The sequence below is a fragment of the Haemorhous mexicanus genome, chromosome 1 (assembly GCF_027477595.1).
Source record: "Haemorhous mexicanus isolate bHaeMex1 chromosome 1, bHaeMex1.pri, whole genome shotgun sequence".
Lineage (NCBI taxonomy): Eukaryota > Metazoa > Chordata > Aves > Passeriformes > Fringillidae > Haemorhous > Haemorhous mexicanus.
Window position 1 is genome coordinate 82,866,743 of NC_082341.1, and position 19,461 is coordinate 82,886,203.

General features: G+C 40.7%; 1 protein-coding gene and 1 long non-coding RNA gene across 2 annotated transcripts in view; one reads left to right on the forward strand and one right to left on the reverse strand.

Moving 5' to 3' along the window:
- Nucleotides 1–298: 298 nt before the first annotated feature.
- On the reverse strand, nucleotides 299–5,813 carry LOC132331337 (uncharacterized). The gene is made up of 2 exons (XR_009487560.1): nucleotides 5,697–5,813; nucleotides 299–4,687 (listed from the first exon to the last, which is right to left on the reverse strand). It is a non-coding gene; the product is annotated as an uncharacterized LOC132331337 (long non-coding RNA).
- A 20-nt stretch (nucleotides 5,814–5,833) lies between these two features.
- Nucleotides 5,834–19,461, forward strand: part of DAP (death associated protein) — a 59,975-nt gene continuing 46,347 nt past the window's right edge. Inside the window, exons 1-2 of the mRNA XM_059854698.1 lie at nucleotides 5,834–5,995; nucleotides 12,793–12,889. Coding sequence (XP_059710681.1) covers nucleotides 5,941–5,995; nucleotides 12,793–12,889 — 152 coding nt within the window. The 5' untranslated portion in view covers nucleotides 5,834–5,940. The remainder of the gene's footprint in view (nucleotides 5,996–12,792; nucleotides 12,890–19,461) is intronic.

Sequence of the window (19,461 nt, forward strand, 5' to 3'; positions counted from 1 at the left end):
CCTTTACACAGAACATTGGTCTTTTTGGATAAAAACCTCCAAAAGATGAAATTTACTTTCTCTATTGAAGTGGACATATTCTTCCCTACTTTCCTTCTTTTTTTCTCTTCCCTGCTCTCTTTCTTCTTCCTTCTTCCTCCTCCCCCCTTTCTACCTTTCTTCCATTGAATCTATAAATTGCTTTGGTAATCTTCCATATCAGAATACTTCTTTGGCAGTATCACCATGGGTAGCATTTAAAAGCAGAACTGCAGTGCACTGCATTGGAGGAAGAATTAATATTTTGCAAGACAAAGCCTCTGGAAACTCACACACATTTATTCTCTTTATTTTCCTTTTAGTATATAGTGGTAAAGCCATTTTTATATAATTTTATTTTCATTTAATAAAAAGCAATAAATTTTAGCTTAATGTGAGGATGTATTGTGATAGCAGTTTCCATTTGGATTTCCTTAAAGGCAGAATTCTCATATGAACTCAATATAAATTTTTACTTCAGCTGTATGGCAAACACCAACCTGTTCTTGAAAGAAAAGAAACCTACAACAAATTATGTCACTCTAGCATGCACCATATCTAAAACTTAACAGCTAAAATAATATTATAGAGTGGGGAGGAGCAAATGTAAAAAGCAGTCATAGCTACAATAGATATTAACAGAGTAACAGACTGCTTTTGTGAAAAAGGCATACAGAACAATTTCTTAATTTGGTACAAGCCTCCTGAATTTGATTCATATCTCAGTAGTAATCCATCATACTGAGAAATTGCTTTTCATGCTGATTTAATATTTGATAACAGCTTAGGAGTCTGAATTTCATGACAATATAATATAGGAGTGGCAATATAACATTGCAACATTTCTTTTTGAAAACATCATAATTCTACCTTTCTCGTGAGAAAGACCCGTAGCATACTTTTTTATCAGAAATATGTCCAAGGAAATCTAATAAAACACTAAGAAAAAAGAGCATTTGCGTCTTACAATTACATTGTGATTCAATTCAGAAACTTTTAACACTCAACAAATTTATGTTTGACCCAATGGAAACTTATTCAAACCCTAAAGAAAAAAAAATTAATTACACAGGTTTTCCTGGAAAACTGAATTAGTAAATCAAATAAGCAAATAAATTTGAGTTCCTTGTCAGAATAAGAATACAGTTAGAGTAACAAAATGGAATTAATCAGATCATCAAGATACAGAGAAACCAGCAAACACTGCAACCGGAGTGACTTTAATGAGTCAATGCAATGACAATTCATAAGGGGAGGGTAGAAAATCATTAATAAAGCAAATTACTCCTTGTCCGAAATTTATTTGCTTGTTCACTTACACAAACTATTTTCCCAAGCCTGCACATTAAAATAAAATCACCTGTTTGGGTGGTATCCCACACAATCTCTGCAAATTTCCTAACAAAGCACAGTCCTAAACCCAGCACCCTTTTCTCAGTCTGGCATAAAAGTGAGACAGAACTAAAATGGCATTATTTGACTTTTGTTAAAAGCTTTACATATTTCCACATAAGTAAAAAAGCAAGGAATTTTCCCAACTGGCTGCATCAGACTAAGACTATTCTTTTCAGTAGTGGTCAGCAACATATACAAATAAAGAGCTGCAAACTCAAAAAGCCAAACTGAAGGATCAAATTTCTAAGTAAACCCTTAGGTTTGTTTTATCATTTCTCAGAAATTAAGGCACCCTAAAAATGTCACAAGGGATTAGAACTCTATGGATAACTGATATTTTTATTAACTGGCAGGGGGGGGAAAAAGAAAAATAAGAAGATAAAAGAGAAAATTATTTTATTTCCCCATGATTTTTCAGGTTTAAAAATAGCAAAAATTTAAAACATATTCTTGAAATAAAACAAAATTTCAAAACAACTACCTGCTTTGAGGCAAAACTATCTTGGATGCATTATAAAAATCAGCTGGTAGTTTTCATTGACTTGATGCCTGTCTATAAATTGAGCAAAACCCTCTTCACTGAAAGAGTTTTGCCTACCCTGTAGCTAAACAGAGAGATTATCATACTTCCCAGGATTTACAGCATGCATGCACATATGTGTGCTGAAAATGACAGCAGAAGTTGTGTGGCAAAGCAGTTAGCTGCCTTTCAAATGCTGAGTGACCCTAGGTTGCACTACTATAATTTCCCACTGACTTGAACCCAAAAATTGCTTTTCTATGCGTGGCAGTATTTTCAGAAAGAACACAAAATTCTGCTGCAGGCCCCAAGCGAAAGCACCAAAACTACAGCCATCTGTTTGATACTGGTGAGCATTTTCAAAACTGACAAAAAATGGTGTCCTAGTCATAGTTCAACAGACTGTTTATTTGTAAAAAAAGACTGCTTACTGAACATACTCTGGGCTATAAAGGACAAAAAATAAGAACCTGGTATTACTGTCAAAAGCGCTGTGAATGCCCAACTGCCACTGAAAATAGCTGTTATATGCATGCTTTTGCATACTCTCCTAACAATTCTCTTCAGGTTGTTTTTTTTAACTTAGGCTTTGGGATTTGTAAAGGGCTTTCTCCTATTTTTGGCTGGCTTTTTTTTTGCCTGCACCATCACCACGAAAGACATAACTTCTTTCTGCTTGCTATTTTAGTTAAATTTTGTAGTCGCTGGAGCGTTCTCTTTCTTGATTGTGCTGGATAATGTCATAGAGACTTAAGATGTCTACTAGCAGCTCTTACCCATGAACTGAAGAGGTATGTGGTGGAATCCTCCACAAAAATACTTATATTCTAAAACAACCACCAGTCTTCAAAACATGTTAAAACATGAAATATCCTAAACAACATGTTTTATTTACTCTTCCCTCAGTGTGCTGCTACATTTCAGTGCCCTGTGATGCTGTCATTCACTCGTTTTCCAGTAGAGACCTGACTTTGCTACAGTCTCTGGGGAAAGTGTGTCAGCACCAGGCGTGGCTGAATTGGCAAAGGAAGTGACTCCACAGCCAGCTTTTTGTAAAACTTCTGCCTGTTTTCTGATGAAGTTTCCCACTGTTGCTGCCATTTGTGCGTGCTGGTGAAAACAACCGGCCTGCTGGAAATGACTAAGTGGCGGAAAAATCCTGGCATTTTACTGCCAGTCACTAAGAATGCCTCTCTGTTTCTTGTACATGGGCATAATTGAGCAGGACATTGTTTAACCTGGGGAAAAGGAGGCAGACCTTACTGCTCTCTACAAGTATCTGGGAAAGGAGGCCGTAGCCAGGTGGGTGCCAGTCTCTTCTCCCAGGTAACAAGTAACAGGATGAGAGGAAATGGTTTCAAGTTCTGCCAGGGGTGGAGGGGGGGGGGGGGGGTGTTACACTGGATATTAGGAAAAATGTCTTCATGGAAGGGGTTGTGAAGGATTGGAACAGACTGCCCAGAGCGAACTATTAAACCATGTCCTCAAGTGCCATATCCACACATTTTTGAACATTTATAAGTTGATGGCTGGACTTGATGATCTTAAGGGTCTTTTCCATCCTTAATGACTCTCTGATGCTGTGATTGTTACTAACATTATGGCACTGCCACTAGCTGGAAAAATGCATGTTGCCTTACTTTTGCCAAAGAACCCATCACACTGTTTCACAAAACAGAAGTACCACTTACAAACGTTATGGCATCTTCTCATTTAGATGCTTGATTCTACAAATCTCAATTTATTTACTTATGTATTTATTTTAATTTTGGGGTTTTGTCTTCTTTTTGCTTTTCTTGCAACAATTTAAGAACAATATCTGAAAATTAAATTCTATCCTATGGCATCATACTGACACCTCTATAATTCTTCTGCAAACATAGAAACTTAGCATTGGCACAGACCCGTCTCTTGAGGAAAGCAGTAATTATGTGCACTGACAACTACAGAGAGGTCAGTCTGAGAAGCTCCAGACCATGGAAAGCAGCAAAGATCCTCCCCTCTCCCAACCACAAGCCTGATGCTCTGTGTGCTTGTTCCTGCCTGACCTACCTTCAGTCCTCTCTCCCTTCTCTCTGGGATCCTCATCTTCATCTCACTCAACCAGTTCTGGCTCCTACTTCATTGTTCGAGGAAAAACATTTCTTTCTTTCTGCCATGGTATTTGCCCTGCTTCACAATTCTCTTGTTACCTCTCCAGCACTCCCCACTCAACTTTTTGATGTTGTCTCCTGGTCCACTGAGGCCAAGTCCTCCTGTTCCTCATTTTATTCTGTTTCAATCTGTCTTCTCCTCTTCCAGTTCTTGCTCTTCTGCACTAGTATGGTTTGCCTTGAGATCTCAGCTTCCAAATCTGATGCATAGCTGCGCTTTCAGGAAATTTCAGTCCTGTGTCTCCAAGAAATACTCAGGGTGGATGTTGTATTTTGGCTGCGAAGCCGCAGCAAGCCTTCATACAAATACTTGTGTTAATGGCAACGTGAATTCTCATAACGTAAAGAAATGTCGCTGGCTGTAGCAAGCACATCTTTGATGTAATACTTCCTCCCAGTGCATCTTCATGTCCTAAAACTTTGTGCTTAAATAGGAAATTATTAAAATTAAATTGTTTCTTAGAGAAAAATCAATAACTTGCAGGTGATTTAATGTAATAAAGCACATTTTTCTTTAATTTCATTTCTATAACAGCTGGTTTAGATTAAACCTGCAATGGCAAAAATTTCTATCAACTTCGGTAATCCAAGGCAAATAAACCTGGGAAAACCAAGAAAAAGTGAAAATTAATTCAAATTCAGAGGACGGTAGACAAAAAAGCATTAAAATCTCATAATACTACTCTAGAAAAAAATCATAATGTGGATGGACTTTGACAGAGACTAGAAAGGGAATTGGAGCAATTTGTGTAAGGCTACACGGAAGGTGACAGAGCTGAAAATACAATCTCAGACACTAACATGCTGCATGTGTAAGTAATTGAAATAACCACCAGCAAAACGTAAGAACTTACAGTTACAGTATTTTTACATTTGTTCATTCAAGCTGATAAGGATGCCATGACGTAATATATTTTGGACTGTTGCAAAAAAAACCCCAAAATGTGTATTTACACATCACATATATTTTTGCAATGATAATATAGTTGTTACATAGATATAATAAATAAATATTATTACAAATAAATAAAATATTAATAGATTATTTTTCATATAGCAAATGTGTGATTAAATATTTCTATACCACTTTGGAGGCAGGAAGGGTCAACTTTTAATCATCATACTCATCTTTTGGGGTACTTGCCTTCTTATTTCAAACTAAAAGAAAACCAGAATGGCCTGCATGGTTTACACCTTGCTGCTAATATAATTCATTCAGATATTATGCTCTGTGCCTTTCCACATGACTTGGAAAAGCTAACTCAAGTGTTTGAAAAATTTTTACAACTACATGAATCAGGTCTGTCATTTCAAACAGCGAGGCAATGAGGTCTGAAGCAAAGGCAAGGTGGGCACTTACTGCCCCGAGTTATTATCAGGGTCTCCAGCACAATTCCAAACCACGGCCCACACCAACTATCGCGAAGAAAACTAACTCTACCTCAGCCAAAAACTGCACTGCTCTCTATGCCGCTTCACACACGCGCGGTGTGGCAGAACACAACCACGAGCAAGGCGCGCACTGCCAATTAGTCACTAATTACAAGTATTATTTGAAGTGCAGACGATTCAAAACCACGTTGTTAACTGCCCGCGCCGTTTTCCCTCACCGCATAGAAGCAGCAGGGCGGATCAGGCCGCAGGAGCTGCCTACGCTGCCCTCACGGCACGGAGACGCCGCCTGTTGCGGGCGCCACGTCGCCGCCCGCCCGCCCGGCCGGGGCAGGGCCCGGCGCCCGGCGCGGCGCCGCCCCCCCGGCGGCCACGTTGACAGGGAGGGCGTGGGCCGTGTTCGCCGGGCCGTGTCGGGGTGCGGGTACCCGGTGCGGGAGCGGGGCCGCTGCTACAGTAAAAATGTCTTCGCCTCCCAAAGAGAAAGCAGAGACGCGGGCCGGACACCCTCCTGCTGGTACGGCCGCCGGTTCCCGTCTCTCCGCTCTTTCTCTTGCCACGCCGGGGGACGGGCCGGGGGGGCCGGGGCGGCCGCGGGCCGGTGGGGCCGGGCGCCGGTTCCCCGCCAGGTCCACTCCTGTGCGCGCCGGGGCTGAGGAGGGCGAGGGCGGCCTCGGGCGGGTCCCGCCGCTGCCGGGGATGCGAGCCCGGGGGTGTGAGCCCCGGTAGGTTCGAGCCCCCGAGGATGCGATCCCCGGTGGGCTTCCTCGCTCTTCGCTGCTCGGGCGCGATACGGCGCTCCGGCCGCGGGAGGTGCGCCGGGATCCCCGCCTGAGCCCTGAGCGCCCGCGGCGCTCTCTGCCCTCCGGCAGCCTCTCCCGGTGACGGGGCGACGCTCCCTGCCCTGCCTCGCCCCGAGGAGAGCTCCGGTTGTGGCCAAACCTTCATCGGGTGTGTGCAGCTTGGCATCTCCAGGCTCCCACCCGGCAGGCGGGCAGCGTTGTCTTCTGCGGCATCCTGCCCTCGAAAGGCGGCGGAGGCCTCCGGAACCCTGCCTGGGGCTGGTGGTGTGGTGGGAAGGGGAGCCGAGCGATCTCGGAGTGTGAACAGAGTGTATGCTGAGTGTAAACAGACACTGCAAACCAGGAGTGCTCTGTGCATCCATTTTGCCTGTGGGCATCACGGTGTGAGTGCCATAGCATCCTGCGCGCTCCTGCTGGAGCCTGGCAGAGTAGGAAACGGGAAAAGCTGCTTGAGAAGTGCCCAGCAAAGGAGCTTCGTCGCCTTCCGTCCCGCTGCTGTGTGCGAGTGGACGGTCATGGCGGGAGCTGTGTGTCACCTCCAGTGGGAAACACATCTGCCAGGGTCCATAGACGGTAGCTCCTCTCTCTGCACACGTGGGGTTCAATTCCTGGCAGTATCGAAGTTGTGTTCCTTCACGTACTGTTAGTTTTGCTTCTTACAGTTTCCTTAAAAATGGGAAATTTGGTCCCTACATCAGCAGCTTTACATGTTGTCTAATGTTTCCCTGTGGAGTAGTTGGTGAGCTTTTTTTTTCAGTGTTTCAGTAAAAAAATCCTAAGGTCTCTAGTTTTATATTCAGATCAGTTGGTGAGATTTAAAGCTAAATTTGTAAACAGCTGTTGAACCATAATTGAATTCTGTGCTCTTTATAATGAGGACCTGAAATTCCTCTAAATAGAAGTGAGAAATAATGGCTTTGCTTTGCATGGCAGATACAGTTCAGCAGTGCAGGTAAGTCAGTCTCTTGGCTGAGCAGTCATTCCATTATGGCATTAGCTCTTACCTGGCTTCTTGCTGAGCTGCTTCAGGGAGCAAACCAAAGCATCATTTTCCAGTGCTGACAGCTTTTCTTGCCCTAGCTCCTCGACCTGGCTTGTCTTGAGGTACATGTCAGCTTCAGAGTGGAGGGATCATTAAATCTTACACTGGTTTAGCTCTGCCTTCCAGCTACACCTCTGATGAAACAAATACGCTTTATAACTATGTTTTCTGATGTTGTTCCATGTTTGAGGGTTTTGTTTCAAAACCTGTCTTTTGAAACTAGTGAAAATTTTTAAAAGACCTGAAGTGAGCCTCTCTAGGCCACATGAAAAGCTATCAATGTACAGTGTAAAAGCTCAACTGGAGTACAGTACAGGTTTCCTTTGCCATCAGAATATTTCAGTTTGAGTTTCTTACTTTTAAAAACATGGGCCCACATATGAATTGAGGAACACCTTCACCTGTGTGCCATTTAAGGCATAACTGGGGTTTTTTTTTCCTATTTTTGTGAACATGCACACATAATTTATCTTTGGAAGAAGCGTAATCACTCAGCCTGTCTTTGAGGCAAAAAAAAAATAAAATAATGCTTTACCATATCTTCAGGTCACTTTGGGAAGAAGATTTTTCTAAATTGTTTGGCCCTTTGGTCTTTTACCACCTGGGAAACCCACAAGAAGTGTTATGACTAGTAAGAGAATATATTTACTCTAGTGGTTGAAGATAGGTTTTAATCCTGTATCTCAAGTTTGTTTAGATCCCTGACTATTAGAATAATGCAATAGATCAGTCTGCAGACAAGTTTTAATAAAATGAAAGTAAGAAATTCTTTAAAAAATTAATACAGGTGGAATTTTATTCATAAATAACAAGGCAAATTTCTGTCAAAGAGAAAGTGTGAATAGGGAATCTCTTTTGATAAATGGCTTAAAAGACCAGGTTTTGCTGCATACAGTTCTGTAAAGAGCACTACCTGTAAGATATGTAATTACAGATATATTACTGAGTATGTTGGATATGTAAGTTAAGAAGGATTTGGGTCATCAAATTAAAAGCAAAATTGACAAATCTGTTGTTTTTCAAGTGCACTGTTGGCCCTTGCTTCTTGACTGAACTGCATTCCTTTGCATTGAACTTTCAAAAGAAAAGGCACTTGAAAAGACAAAGGGCAATGAAATGGAAAGAAACCTCAAGACCTCAGTGCAGGAAGCGACTTTGACCTCCCCTCTGAAATTTAAGAGGGCCCTAACTTAATCTTTATTAAATATCCGCCTGTCAGTGAGATCAAGTGTGGCCATAATACATTGCTGAGTAGGTTTGTACAGTTCCTCTGAAGAGATCTGTGTAATTATGCTTTAGCTGTTCATCTGGTACACACTGTGGAAGGTGATTGTGTTAATAGTGTATTTATGAACTTTTATGATAGATTTGTGAAAATAGTTATGTGCTTTTTTGTTCATTAAAAAATAGCTCTGAGCTGAGATTTCTGTGAAATGAAGGCATATAATAACTTCTTTTCTTACTTTGTTGAACACTAATGTATGCTCCCTTAATCTTGTACAATGGCATATTTTGTGTTTTCCTTTTCATATTTCTTATCATTGTAATGGAATCTGTTACTACACATTACATAAGAAATAAATCTTTATGTTAATATTGAATACACACTCAAGGAAAAGGAAAGCTGCTAAGACTCTTGGTGTACTCTGGATTTGTAAAAGTTCCTGTCCGGTTGCTGTGACCAGCGGGTGATTTGGGCTGAGCTGGAAGGTTTCCCTGAAAAGGGCTGCCTCAGGTCTGCACCCTGAGTGAGCTGGGGCCAGGGCCTCCCTGACCTCTGGTGCTTCTCTAGGCACTCGGTACTTGCTCCAACTCAGTGGGTTTTATTTCAGAATTCAGTCTCAGAAACAGAGAGGAGTCCAGCAGTGGGGGCAGGGAAGAAAAAGTAGAATGCTTCCTGACTCCAGATCAGCTTGAGTGGTAATTGATTAACACAGTTATTTAATACATTTCCAGAAGGAGTAGTCATGCCCTTATGAGGAACACAGGCTGGCATTCACAGGACTGACAAGGTAGTCCTGTCTGCCTCTTGAGGCGGGGAAAACATGACATGATAATTAAAATCCAAAACTTGTATTCAGTAGTGAAGCAGATAGACTTGTTGCTCTTCTGAGTGCGCTGGCAAATGATCCCTTCTTTATGTCACGCTTTAGTAAAGGCTTAGGGCAACTTGGCTGTCACCATTCCAGGGAGCCATTTCCTGTCCTCTCCTGCTTTAGCACCTGAGCTCTGCACTTGCTCTTCAGCACAGGAGATGTTTTCTTCCTAATCCCAACACAGGGTCGTTGACACCATCCACTTCTGGACACTGCTGTCTGACAGTGTTCTGGAAGGTGGTTTATCAGTCATTTGAATCCTTTGTTTGCAGGATAAGGAAATCTGAGCTCTTTTAAGGATGATTTTTAAGTGACAAAATCACCATGGTAAGCATCTGTCAAATTATGTAGTAAATGCTAGGCAAGTAGGAAGTAACTGAATCCTCATAATTCCTGAGAAAAATCTCACAAGCATTGAGTGGGTTTTTCATTAGCTTCATGGATGTAATCAGTTCTTGTCTTGTCACACCCTGAGATAATGTATCTTAGCTGTTACCTTTTGAAAAGGAAGTTGAATTATCCTGCAAGAGTATTTATCATCTTAAGCTAAATCTCCTGAAACTGGATTGGGTATGAGCATGCTGTGTCATGGGTGGCAGATACGTACAGAATGCTATCTAATTATTTCACTTCTGGTCTCACAAATATACATGAGTATTGCAGCTGTTTGCTGATTCCTTCTGCACAGAAACCTTGGATTGCTAAATATAATTCAATTATGCATCAAAGTACTTTAAGTTGTATATACTGTGCCTGACGATATTAGTTCAAAAAAATCACATTTAAAATTCTAAGTTGCTGCATTAGTCACTATTATGCCTTTTTGGTTGTCTGATTATTTGCTTTTTAATCCCTCCTTTCTAATTCTGCATACAGGCAGAATCTGAATCTGAATGTGTTAGCTGTGTATGTATTTTTTGCAGTGACAGATATAGAGAAAAGGAGTGGTTGGTGGCCTGATGATACACAATGTGAGAGAAGAGACATTTTAGATTTAAATTAGCAGTAAATCTTCAGGTATCATTTTCTCTAGTTTTCTGTTAGATGTTGAAGGATGTGGAAGTGTGTGTATTGTTCAGAATTGTTGTTTGTAACCCTGGCAGATGTTGCTGTGGAGACAGCATCGTCCATGAAAAGTCATTTGAAACAAATAAGTAAAAGGTCCTGACTGTGCAATGATGTTAAATTTAGAAATTAATTACAATAAATCAATAATTTTGAAATAAATGTGAATAAGGCATAGCAGTACTGTGATTAATTGAGATGTTAAAAGAAGACTGCACTTGAAAAAACTCAGTGTTTTCTTTTGCAAACAAACTTAAATTTCTAAGGAGCTTGAATCAAGAAAAATTAATTGGAATTTTAATTTTTGCTTCACTTCAGGCAACAAAGAAATGTAGTTTTCTACAAAGAAATGTAGTCTTTCTTTCCTTGTCCCATGTGAAACATTTCTTACCAATTAAAGTTTTATGCTGAAGAGGGAACACAAAATGGTTAGTGATTTGGGCTTGGGGTTTTTTACTACATGATAAGAAGACACAGTTTTGATAGGTTTTAAAAGATATTTCTTTGAGTTTGTCTGTTGGTTGCCTGTCTTTAGTTAATGACCTTTATTGAATTAGAAGTTTATCATTCAAATATCACTCAGACCTTAAAATCTGTTTTTAAAAGACAGGGCCAAAGCTTTCCCTTTCTCCTGGTGCAGGTCACTTTCTCTTTCCAGCTTTCCTTCACCCGGGGTGTAAAATTTATGCACGGCAGTGGCCTTTCCATTGCTGTCCTGGTTAAGAATTGGGAATTAGACCTGTGTCTGAGTTTCTGGGGTAGCACTGAACCGCTGTGAGGTGCCCTGCTCCCCCTGTGGCAGGACACAGGAGGGCTGTCAGAAGCACGGCTGCCCTGTCCCTGCCAGCTTCAGCTTCTCCAGTGCTGCTCTGGCATCCTGCTCGCTCCAGCTGTGACACCTCTGCCGAGGCTCACCACAGACACTGTGTCGAGGCACTGTGAAACGCAAACCAGCATGTCTCTAAGTGGTTTTATTGACTTCTGACCACTATAGTGGTTTTCTGATGTGGTTGCTGATGGTAGTGTAACTTATCCAATTAAGCTAACGAATGCATCGTCTTATCCTGTGCTGTCCTGTAAGCACGTGTAGCAATTGTTGAAGAAAAAGAAACGTACACTATTGAACCAGAAAGCAGATCAAGAGCAGCCTGTCTGTAGCTCTGCTTAGTAGCTGCAGTGCTAAGCTTGGCTTGGTTTCTGTTTTAGATTGCACTTTGGAGTGGATAAGTGATGCACATAAGTGGATCTGCTTTTACTTCTTGTTTTGTGTTTCGAAGGGCTGCTTTCATGTTTGCATCATTTCTGAAACTTAAATGATGCAAGGATTTAAAATGTTGTAAATGCTCATATATTTTGCAAACCAAAAAGCTCTGTTCTAAATGCAAGTTAACAGTTCTCTTAAATTTTGCTTTTTATTACACTATTTGTGAAGTACTTCTTTGTATAAATACCATTATTATAGAGGTAGTTTTTAACATGAAATGACAAATCAGTTTCTTTAGTTTGTGGCCTTTCATGTAGTGTTATGCAAGTCATTGCCCCAGTTTCTTCTGACTGCTGCAAGTTAGTATGGGATGAAGGGGGAATTAAAACAGAAAAGAGTTTTCTAAAATGTCATTGGAAGCAAGTGGTAAAGAGCTGCAGCTTCTCGGGATAAGCAAAGACGGCATCATGTGAAAGAGACTGGCAGATGTGTTCTTGAAGTAGCTGTTCTTTCGGCTTGCCACTTTGTGCCTCTTTTTCAAACTGTGGTTACCATTAAATTACTATGTGTAAGATTGATCTCCAGGGCCTTTGAGGTCCGATCCGGCTAGCTCTGGACCTCTGGCCCCTTCTCAATCTTACAAGGACAAAAGTAAAAGAGGCACTCTTTCCTCTCTGGTTGATCGTCCCACTTTATTGTTGAACCACTCCAGGGAAGTCCACGGGAGGCAAAGAGACCTGGGATTTCCTCCCAGGAGATTTAAAGCCCAGGGGAAGGGGGGTGGAGGAGAGGGGCTACAACCAGTGGGATACAAGTGAGGAGAGGGGTGAGGGGAGGGGTAGACCAGGGAGAAACCACCACCACTGGGGCTTAGAGGAGAGGGGAAGACCATGTGATGGGAGAGGGGAATCCCATGAGGATGCGAACATACTATTCAGTGAAAAATACCAAACCCAGTGCAAAACAACAACTAAATAAACTATTTAGTGCAATACAACAACTATTCAAAGTATCAGGAGGGAAGCAGGGTGGGTCATTCTTACATTCTTCACTTGACTCTGGTTTGACTGAGGTTTGTTGTTACCTGTTTAATTTTCATTGCAGTGAAAGCCGGTGGGATGCGGATTGTACAGAAACACCCACACAATTCAGATGCCAAAGAAGAAAGAGATAAGGATGACCAAGACTGGGAAACCAGCAGGTGAGCACTTTGATTTGGTGCATGTGGTACAGTGAATTTCCATGACCTTGAACGTCATCACCAGTTTGTTTTCCTTATGACTAGCAGACCAAAGGTGCAGTTGTTTTTGTATCATAAAGCAGTAGCAAGTTGGACGCTCCTTTAAGACAATTAGGGAATTTGGGAATTTTCATATTGCTGAGCCTTCTTTAAATGATTCTGCTGTGTAAGAGAAGGCTGGAGAAAAAGGTACAATAGAAGTAAAACCTCAGCTTTCCTAAAATGTTTCAATTCACTGTGTAGAAGCATAGAGGCTAGGCATATTTGGACACAGGTATCAGGCTGGCAGTCCGTATATGAGGTGGTCTTTCTGTGTGCTGGGTGTTTCCTTTTACCCTTTGGCCCCTAATGTTGTGTCTGTGAGGTCATTGACAATATGGTGCTTTTGAAAAGACAAGTAAAAATATATGGTACTAATATTATTTGCTTTTATTTTTAGATGGGAATCTATCCGTTTTGGTGGTGGAGGATACTAAGACAGCAGTTACTTAGCAGATTCAACTAGATTTATCAGATTACTGCTGTTTAAAAATGAAAGCAGGGAGGTTTGATGGACTCTCGCTGTTTTACTGTTCTTACAAAAGCCACCTGGTTTTGTGCTGCTTTCCTCAGCTAGCTGTTTTTCTTTCCAGCCAAGACTATATTTACCTGAAATGTTTATCTACTAACTTAGGGCATGGGTTTGTCCTTGCTATTTGTTCAAGTTAAAAAACAAACTAGAGAACCATTCCTGTGTTTTGGTAAGTAGAATGACTTAGTTGGTATTTATTTTACATGTAAAATAATGGTAACAAATAAGCATTGTGAAAATGTCTAGAAATAAACCCAAATGTGTTTATTTACTTGAATAGGAAACACCTTTTTGAGAAGGGAAAAGTAATTTTAATTAATCAATTCAAATACCAAACTGGAGAATTAAAATATGTGTCCTTTCTTCATCAGCCAAGTTTGTCATCTTGTAATTCTGCACTGTGACACATCAGTTGAAAGCGTCTGTATTGCAGTCTAAAGTTTTGTCTAAAGTAAGAAATTTTATCTTGGGGTCAATTTAAACTTTATGTAGGGGATACATCCTTTTATTTGAGGTGTGTTGACCTTGACTGGACAGCCAACGTCCACCAAGCTGCTCTATTACTCCTCTACTCAGCAGGATGAAGAGGGAGAAAGTAAGATGAAAAAACACATGTGTTAAGATAAGGACAGTTTAATAAAGGAAAAGCAAAGGCCATGGGTGGGAGCAAAGGAAAATAAAATGTGTATCCACTATGTCCCATCAGCAGATGATGTCCATCACTTCCTAGGAAGCAGGGGCTTCATTATGTCTTTGTGATTGCTCTGGAAGACAAACATCATAGTAATGAATTCTCCCTGCCTCCTCCTCCTAGTTTTTATTGCTGAGCAGATGGTATGGAATATTCTCTTGGTCATTTGGGGTCAGCTGTCCTGGCTGTGTCCCCACCCAAGATCTTGTCTACTCACTGCCTGCAGGTGAGAGGATAATGTTGGAGAAGCAGCTTAGGTTCTGTGGAAGTGCTGCTCAGCCGCAGTGAAAACTTGTATGGTTTATGTTATGTGGTGTTTCTAGCTACCAGTGCAAGCACAGCACTGTGAGGGCTGCTGTGGGGAGAATTTACCACCTCAGCCAGACCCAGCACAGTGTTATATACCTGCTATCGTTCCCTGGCATGCCAGCCTCGTGGCAAGGAGCCTCATTAGGATCCAAGTGACAAGACTTCTTGTGCCTGTTCACAGATCTAAGCCTCTCTTACAACACAGCACCTGCTTTATTCCCTTCTTCAAACAAGATTATGTTTTCCCTGTTTCACTCAAATAGTGCAGTGAAAAGTTAAAATTTAACCTTGATTTTTGTGGCTGTGTCTGCTGTAGCAGGTGCTGTGACACAGTAGAAGCACATCTGTAGGGGTAAAGCAGCAGGTGCTGAGGACTTCATGTTCACACTGTGTTTGTTTTAGAGATTAATTACTTTGGTCATCTGGACTGAAGGACCAATCCTAGCTGCCATGTGTAAGGTGTCCCCTTGAAATGTGTGTGTCAGTTTAGCATCAGGGGAGAGTCTAGGTGAGGTGCCTTGAGACCAATCCCCAGTGTGAAACAAAGCCTAGACAGCTAGGCTGGAATGACTGGGAGAGAGGTGAACTCTTGATCTGTAGATGGTAACAAAAACAAACTGTATTTTAATACTGTGAGCAAAGGTTATGCTTTTAAGACAGAGGAGAAAGTTAAAAGACTTCTAGAGCTATCTTATTAACTAGCTGCTGTACCTCAAAATCCATTCCTTCATCCACCTGATCTGTTGATTGTCAAAATATGCACTTTAAGTGTGCCCTTCGCTTTGGTTTTCATGTAGAGGATACCTTATTGGTTTGTATTAGGCACTTGTACATACAGTTATTCTGAGTCTGTGTATCAGATGGAAGGCATTGAGCTGAACTATTTTATTTCTTTGATCTAATCCTCTTGAGAAAGAAAGCAGCAGGAGGACAGACATAAGCATAGTTAGGTGGGAATTAATATGAATTATAATATAAAGTTGTTTACAAGTCAAGAGATGTTTTTTTCCTGGTAGAACTGAGAGCCTTTTGTGTATGTAAGGGAGAGGGTTTAATGTGTCTGTTGTGGGCTCCTTTGGGAATACTCCCACAGCTCTGGTGGCAGTACAAGCTATGTGAGCAAGAAGGTATTTAGCCATAGACAGAATAAGCTAGTCAAAATTAAATTAGGTTTCCAGTGCATCAACTGCTTTTGTGCTGGAAGGTGCAGTCGCCCAGAGTTTGTGTCTGCTCCAGATGATTCATGATGCTGCTTGAAAACCCTTGGATTTCTGATGTGCGTGAGGGGTGGTTTTTCAGGAAATGGATTTGTCAGGAGGGGTGAAGTGAGCATTGCTCTCCAGCACAGATATATATGTACTTTTGCAGCTTAGTTAGCTGGCATTTTATGTCCCTTTGTTAGGCAGATGCGGAAACATCCGTGTTTTTAACGTTGTGGTTTTAGTCTTTGCCATTTTAAGGTGGTATTGTTGATATGATGCAATCTCTACTCCCATTTCATCTGAAGTCAAAAGAAGCAAACAGCCCTTCAGGAAATCTCTGTCAGCTGATATGGGCAGCTGACAATGGGGTGAGAAAATAAGAAAACAGAGAAGAGTAATTTGTGTGTGAAGAGGGAGGCTAGGATGAGTCATTATTTTAATCTCATTATAAACTTATCTTAAGACAAATTAGTGGAACTGGCAGTAAATGGAAGCAGAAGAATTCAGTCTTTCCCAGAGTTCTCTGGGAACTCTGAGAGCACATGGCCTCCCCATAATGGCGCATATCTGAGCAGTTGCTGAGCAAAAAAGCTTCAGTTCATAGAACTATTTGTGGCTTTGGAGACAGCTGGTGTGGTTTTTGCAGCTTGCAGGAAAAGAATTGGATCAGTGTTTCTAGTCTTAATGTAAACGAAGCTGACATAGGTAAGCACCCGTGACATAGCTAACTGTGCTGTGATAAAGGTGACTTTAACATTCACCAGGTAGGTCTTTGATGTTTCTTTTTCTCAGTTGTTTAGCAACTTGAAGTCCAGTTACTGTAATTTACTCTGCAAAGTATTTTACTCAATTCTGTTTCCTAAAATAAAATTGTTATGGCAACCTCCCATTTCGTGAAATTGTAGGGAGACTTGTCAGGGTGGTGATTTGCAATCCCTTAAAACAATATGTGATAAAGACCGTTTTGTACAAATTTAAACTTTTCCTGCCGGGCAGGTCTCAGCCTTGAGTTGCAGCAGAAGTAATTTTATGTGTCTAGTATAAATATAGTTTTACTTAAAAAGGAGTGTCTGGATATGATTATATGGTGGAGGAGGCTCAATGAAAGAAAGTTGTACAGTTTGGTTGAGTTGAGCTAAAGATATGTGTGGCATCAAAGCCAGTGGCACCCCCATGGTCAGGGTGTCCATGTTAAACTGTGCTGTGTGGTAGGATCCTTGGCCAATACTCTTTTCAAGATGAGTGATTTTGATCAACCTGTTTAGAGCTAGGGTGCTGGCTGGCTGAACTTCAGTACTGATGAATTACTGATTTTTCTCAGGGTTGTGTAATTTCTTAACACTTACGTTGGTTTGGCTTTTTGGATATGGTTGCAGTTTTTATTGATTGACAGTCATACTGATTGCTGCTGGAAGCTTTTTTTGTGATGCTAGAGGAGGGTGAATCATATAAATAGAAATATAGTTATGAATCAAAACCACCATTTTCCAGGACTGTATGTTGTCATAGAAATTATTTGGAATAAATAGGGTACTCACAGTCCTAGGCTTTATTAAAAGCCCATTAATGCCTGTTTGACTGAGATTTGCAGTATCATGTGCATTCCTGTGCCAGCAGCTGACTCTAGACATAATAAATACTCCTGAAAGACAGATAATTTGAATTGAGAGCTGCATGTTCAGTTTTGCACAAGAGATTCATTAATTGTCACTCTGGGATCTCAAGGAAAAGAAACTGTAATTATCTATCAGGATCTGGATTTAAAAATATATTTAAAGTATCTGGCTTGTTTTTAGCAAACAGGGTAAACTGCAAAGGCTTTTATGTCTTAAAGACTCTTGTCTTCTCTTTTGTTATGTTTCTGAAACAAAGTGGGTAATTACCATGATTAAATTACTCAAGATAAATGCAGTAGTGTAGTTTCTCTATATATGTTTAAATTGTGTGTGTTTTGTATCTTAAGCCGACCTGGAGATTGTGAACCCAACATTATGCCTGACTTTTATGATGTGGATATTTGCCTTTCATCCATCGGGTGAAAGGAAAAAAACCAAGAGAGTAATTTAGAATGTTGACTCAAAAGCAAAATTATGCTAATGAAGCATATGGGTGTTTGTATGTCAAAGAGTACTCTCAATACTTAGTTACATGGTGAGAGAGGAGTTGTCAAAGGCCCCTGTTATCCTTCAGTGTTACTTGTTAAGTCTGAATATGCAAGTTGAGCTAAAACTGTTTTTTTCTTTCGGAAGTGCAATGAAAATCTCAAAAACTTGGCTGTGAGTATATACTTTCATTCAAGAGTAAATTTGTTTTTCCTTTCCCTCACTTTACTCTGCTGCAACTGACATGAAATAAGTTTCGGGCATGATTTCCATTTTTTTATTTGCCGCTGAAGATTCTCCTGGCATTAAAATATTCTTAGATTTTGCCTTGTCATGACCCATGTTGACCAAACTTCTGACAGAATTTTAAAAATATAAATTAGTTATATAATTAAGCCATTAGAGAAGGTTTGTATGTCTGTTTGCATCCTGAATATGGAAGTGTTTGGAACTGTTTCCATTCTTTGGATTTTATTGTTCTGGTTGTTTTAACTGGGATAGAAAGTCAACGTTCTGACCCTTTAGCTTGGGAATATCTGCTTTTCGGGACAGCTGAGACCTGGGAAATTATGTATAGTGTTCAGTTCACTTGCATGCACATCCTTTAGGAGGTGGTTTCCATCATGTATGAAGATGTTCCAGTCCAGGTGGTTCTGATGTCGTTTGTTGTAGAGTCAACAAGTGTTTGACAGAAGAAAATCTTGAGAGTTCTATGTGTAAAAAAACAAACAAAAAACCCCCCAAAACTTTGCAGCTTGTTAAACATGGAAACCAAACCCGGATAAATGTGAACAGGTAGCATTGAACTTCCATAAATACTCAGAGCAAATAACCCATTAGTGTTCCTCCCATGAAGTTTACCGACATCAAGCTGAAAAAGACCTTGTTACCTACGTTCATGCATCTGTAAAACCACAGTACTGGAAATGTAAGCAGGCATTGACTCAGTGTGATGAATATTTAAGGTTAAAAGAAAGAGACAGGTCAGGACAGACAGACTGCTACACCTTCTGCATAAGTTTCTGGAGAGCAAATGTGCAACTGTGGTGGGTAGAGGACAGACTGAGTCCCCTTTTGCTTCAAGGGTCCCTTAGGCTACTGTGTCAGTAGAGGCAGCCCTGAAGGAGTGAACTGGTACTCTGTAAAAGCATCTGTCATCCTCTTCTTGGACAGAATTAAAATTTCTTCCACTATATTTCTAATATCTCTTTTTTCCCCATCTTTGTGGCCTTATTGTTTTACCTCCATGAGCTGATATGGTTGCACAAAAGAGGTTATGTTCATAGATTGTATTGTCATTTTACATTTGACCACATAAAAAATGAAATCTGATTAAATGTATGGTTATAATGGGTGTGACTCAGAGGTTTTTATTCCTGTCTTTGGCCTTTGAACTCTTGTTACTCAGATATGGAACTTTGGAGGCAACTGGCCTTAAAAATGAAACGTCTGGTGGAAATGCAATGGAAAAGCAACCTGGCTGTGAATACTGTGCTTGTGGTTTCTGGGAAAGATACAAATTGCTGCAAATGTTGGGTGTTACCCCATGGTCATATTAGAGCTTTGTGTGACTAACTTTTTCTTTACTTGGCTAAATATTCCAAAGGTTAAAAGAAGGTTCTGCTGGAAAAAGGCTGTCAAAGAATTGCAACTATTAT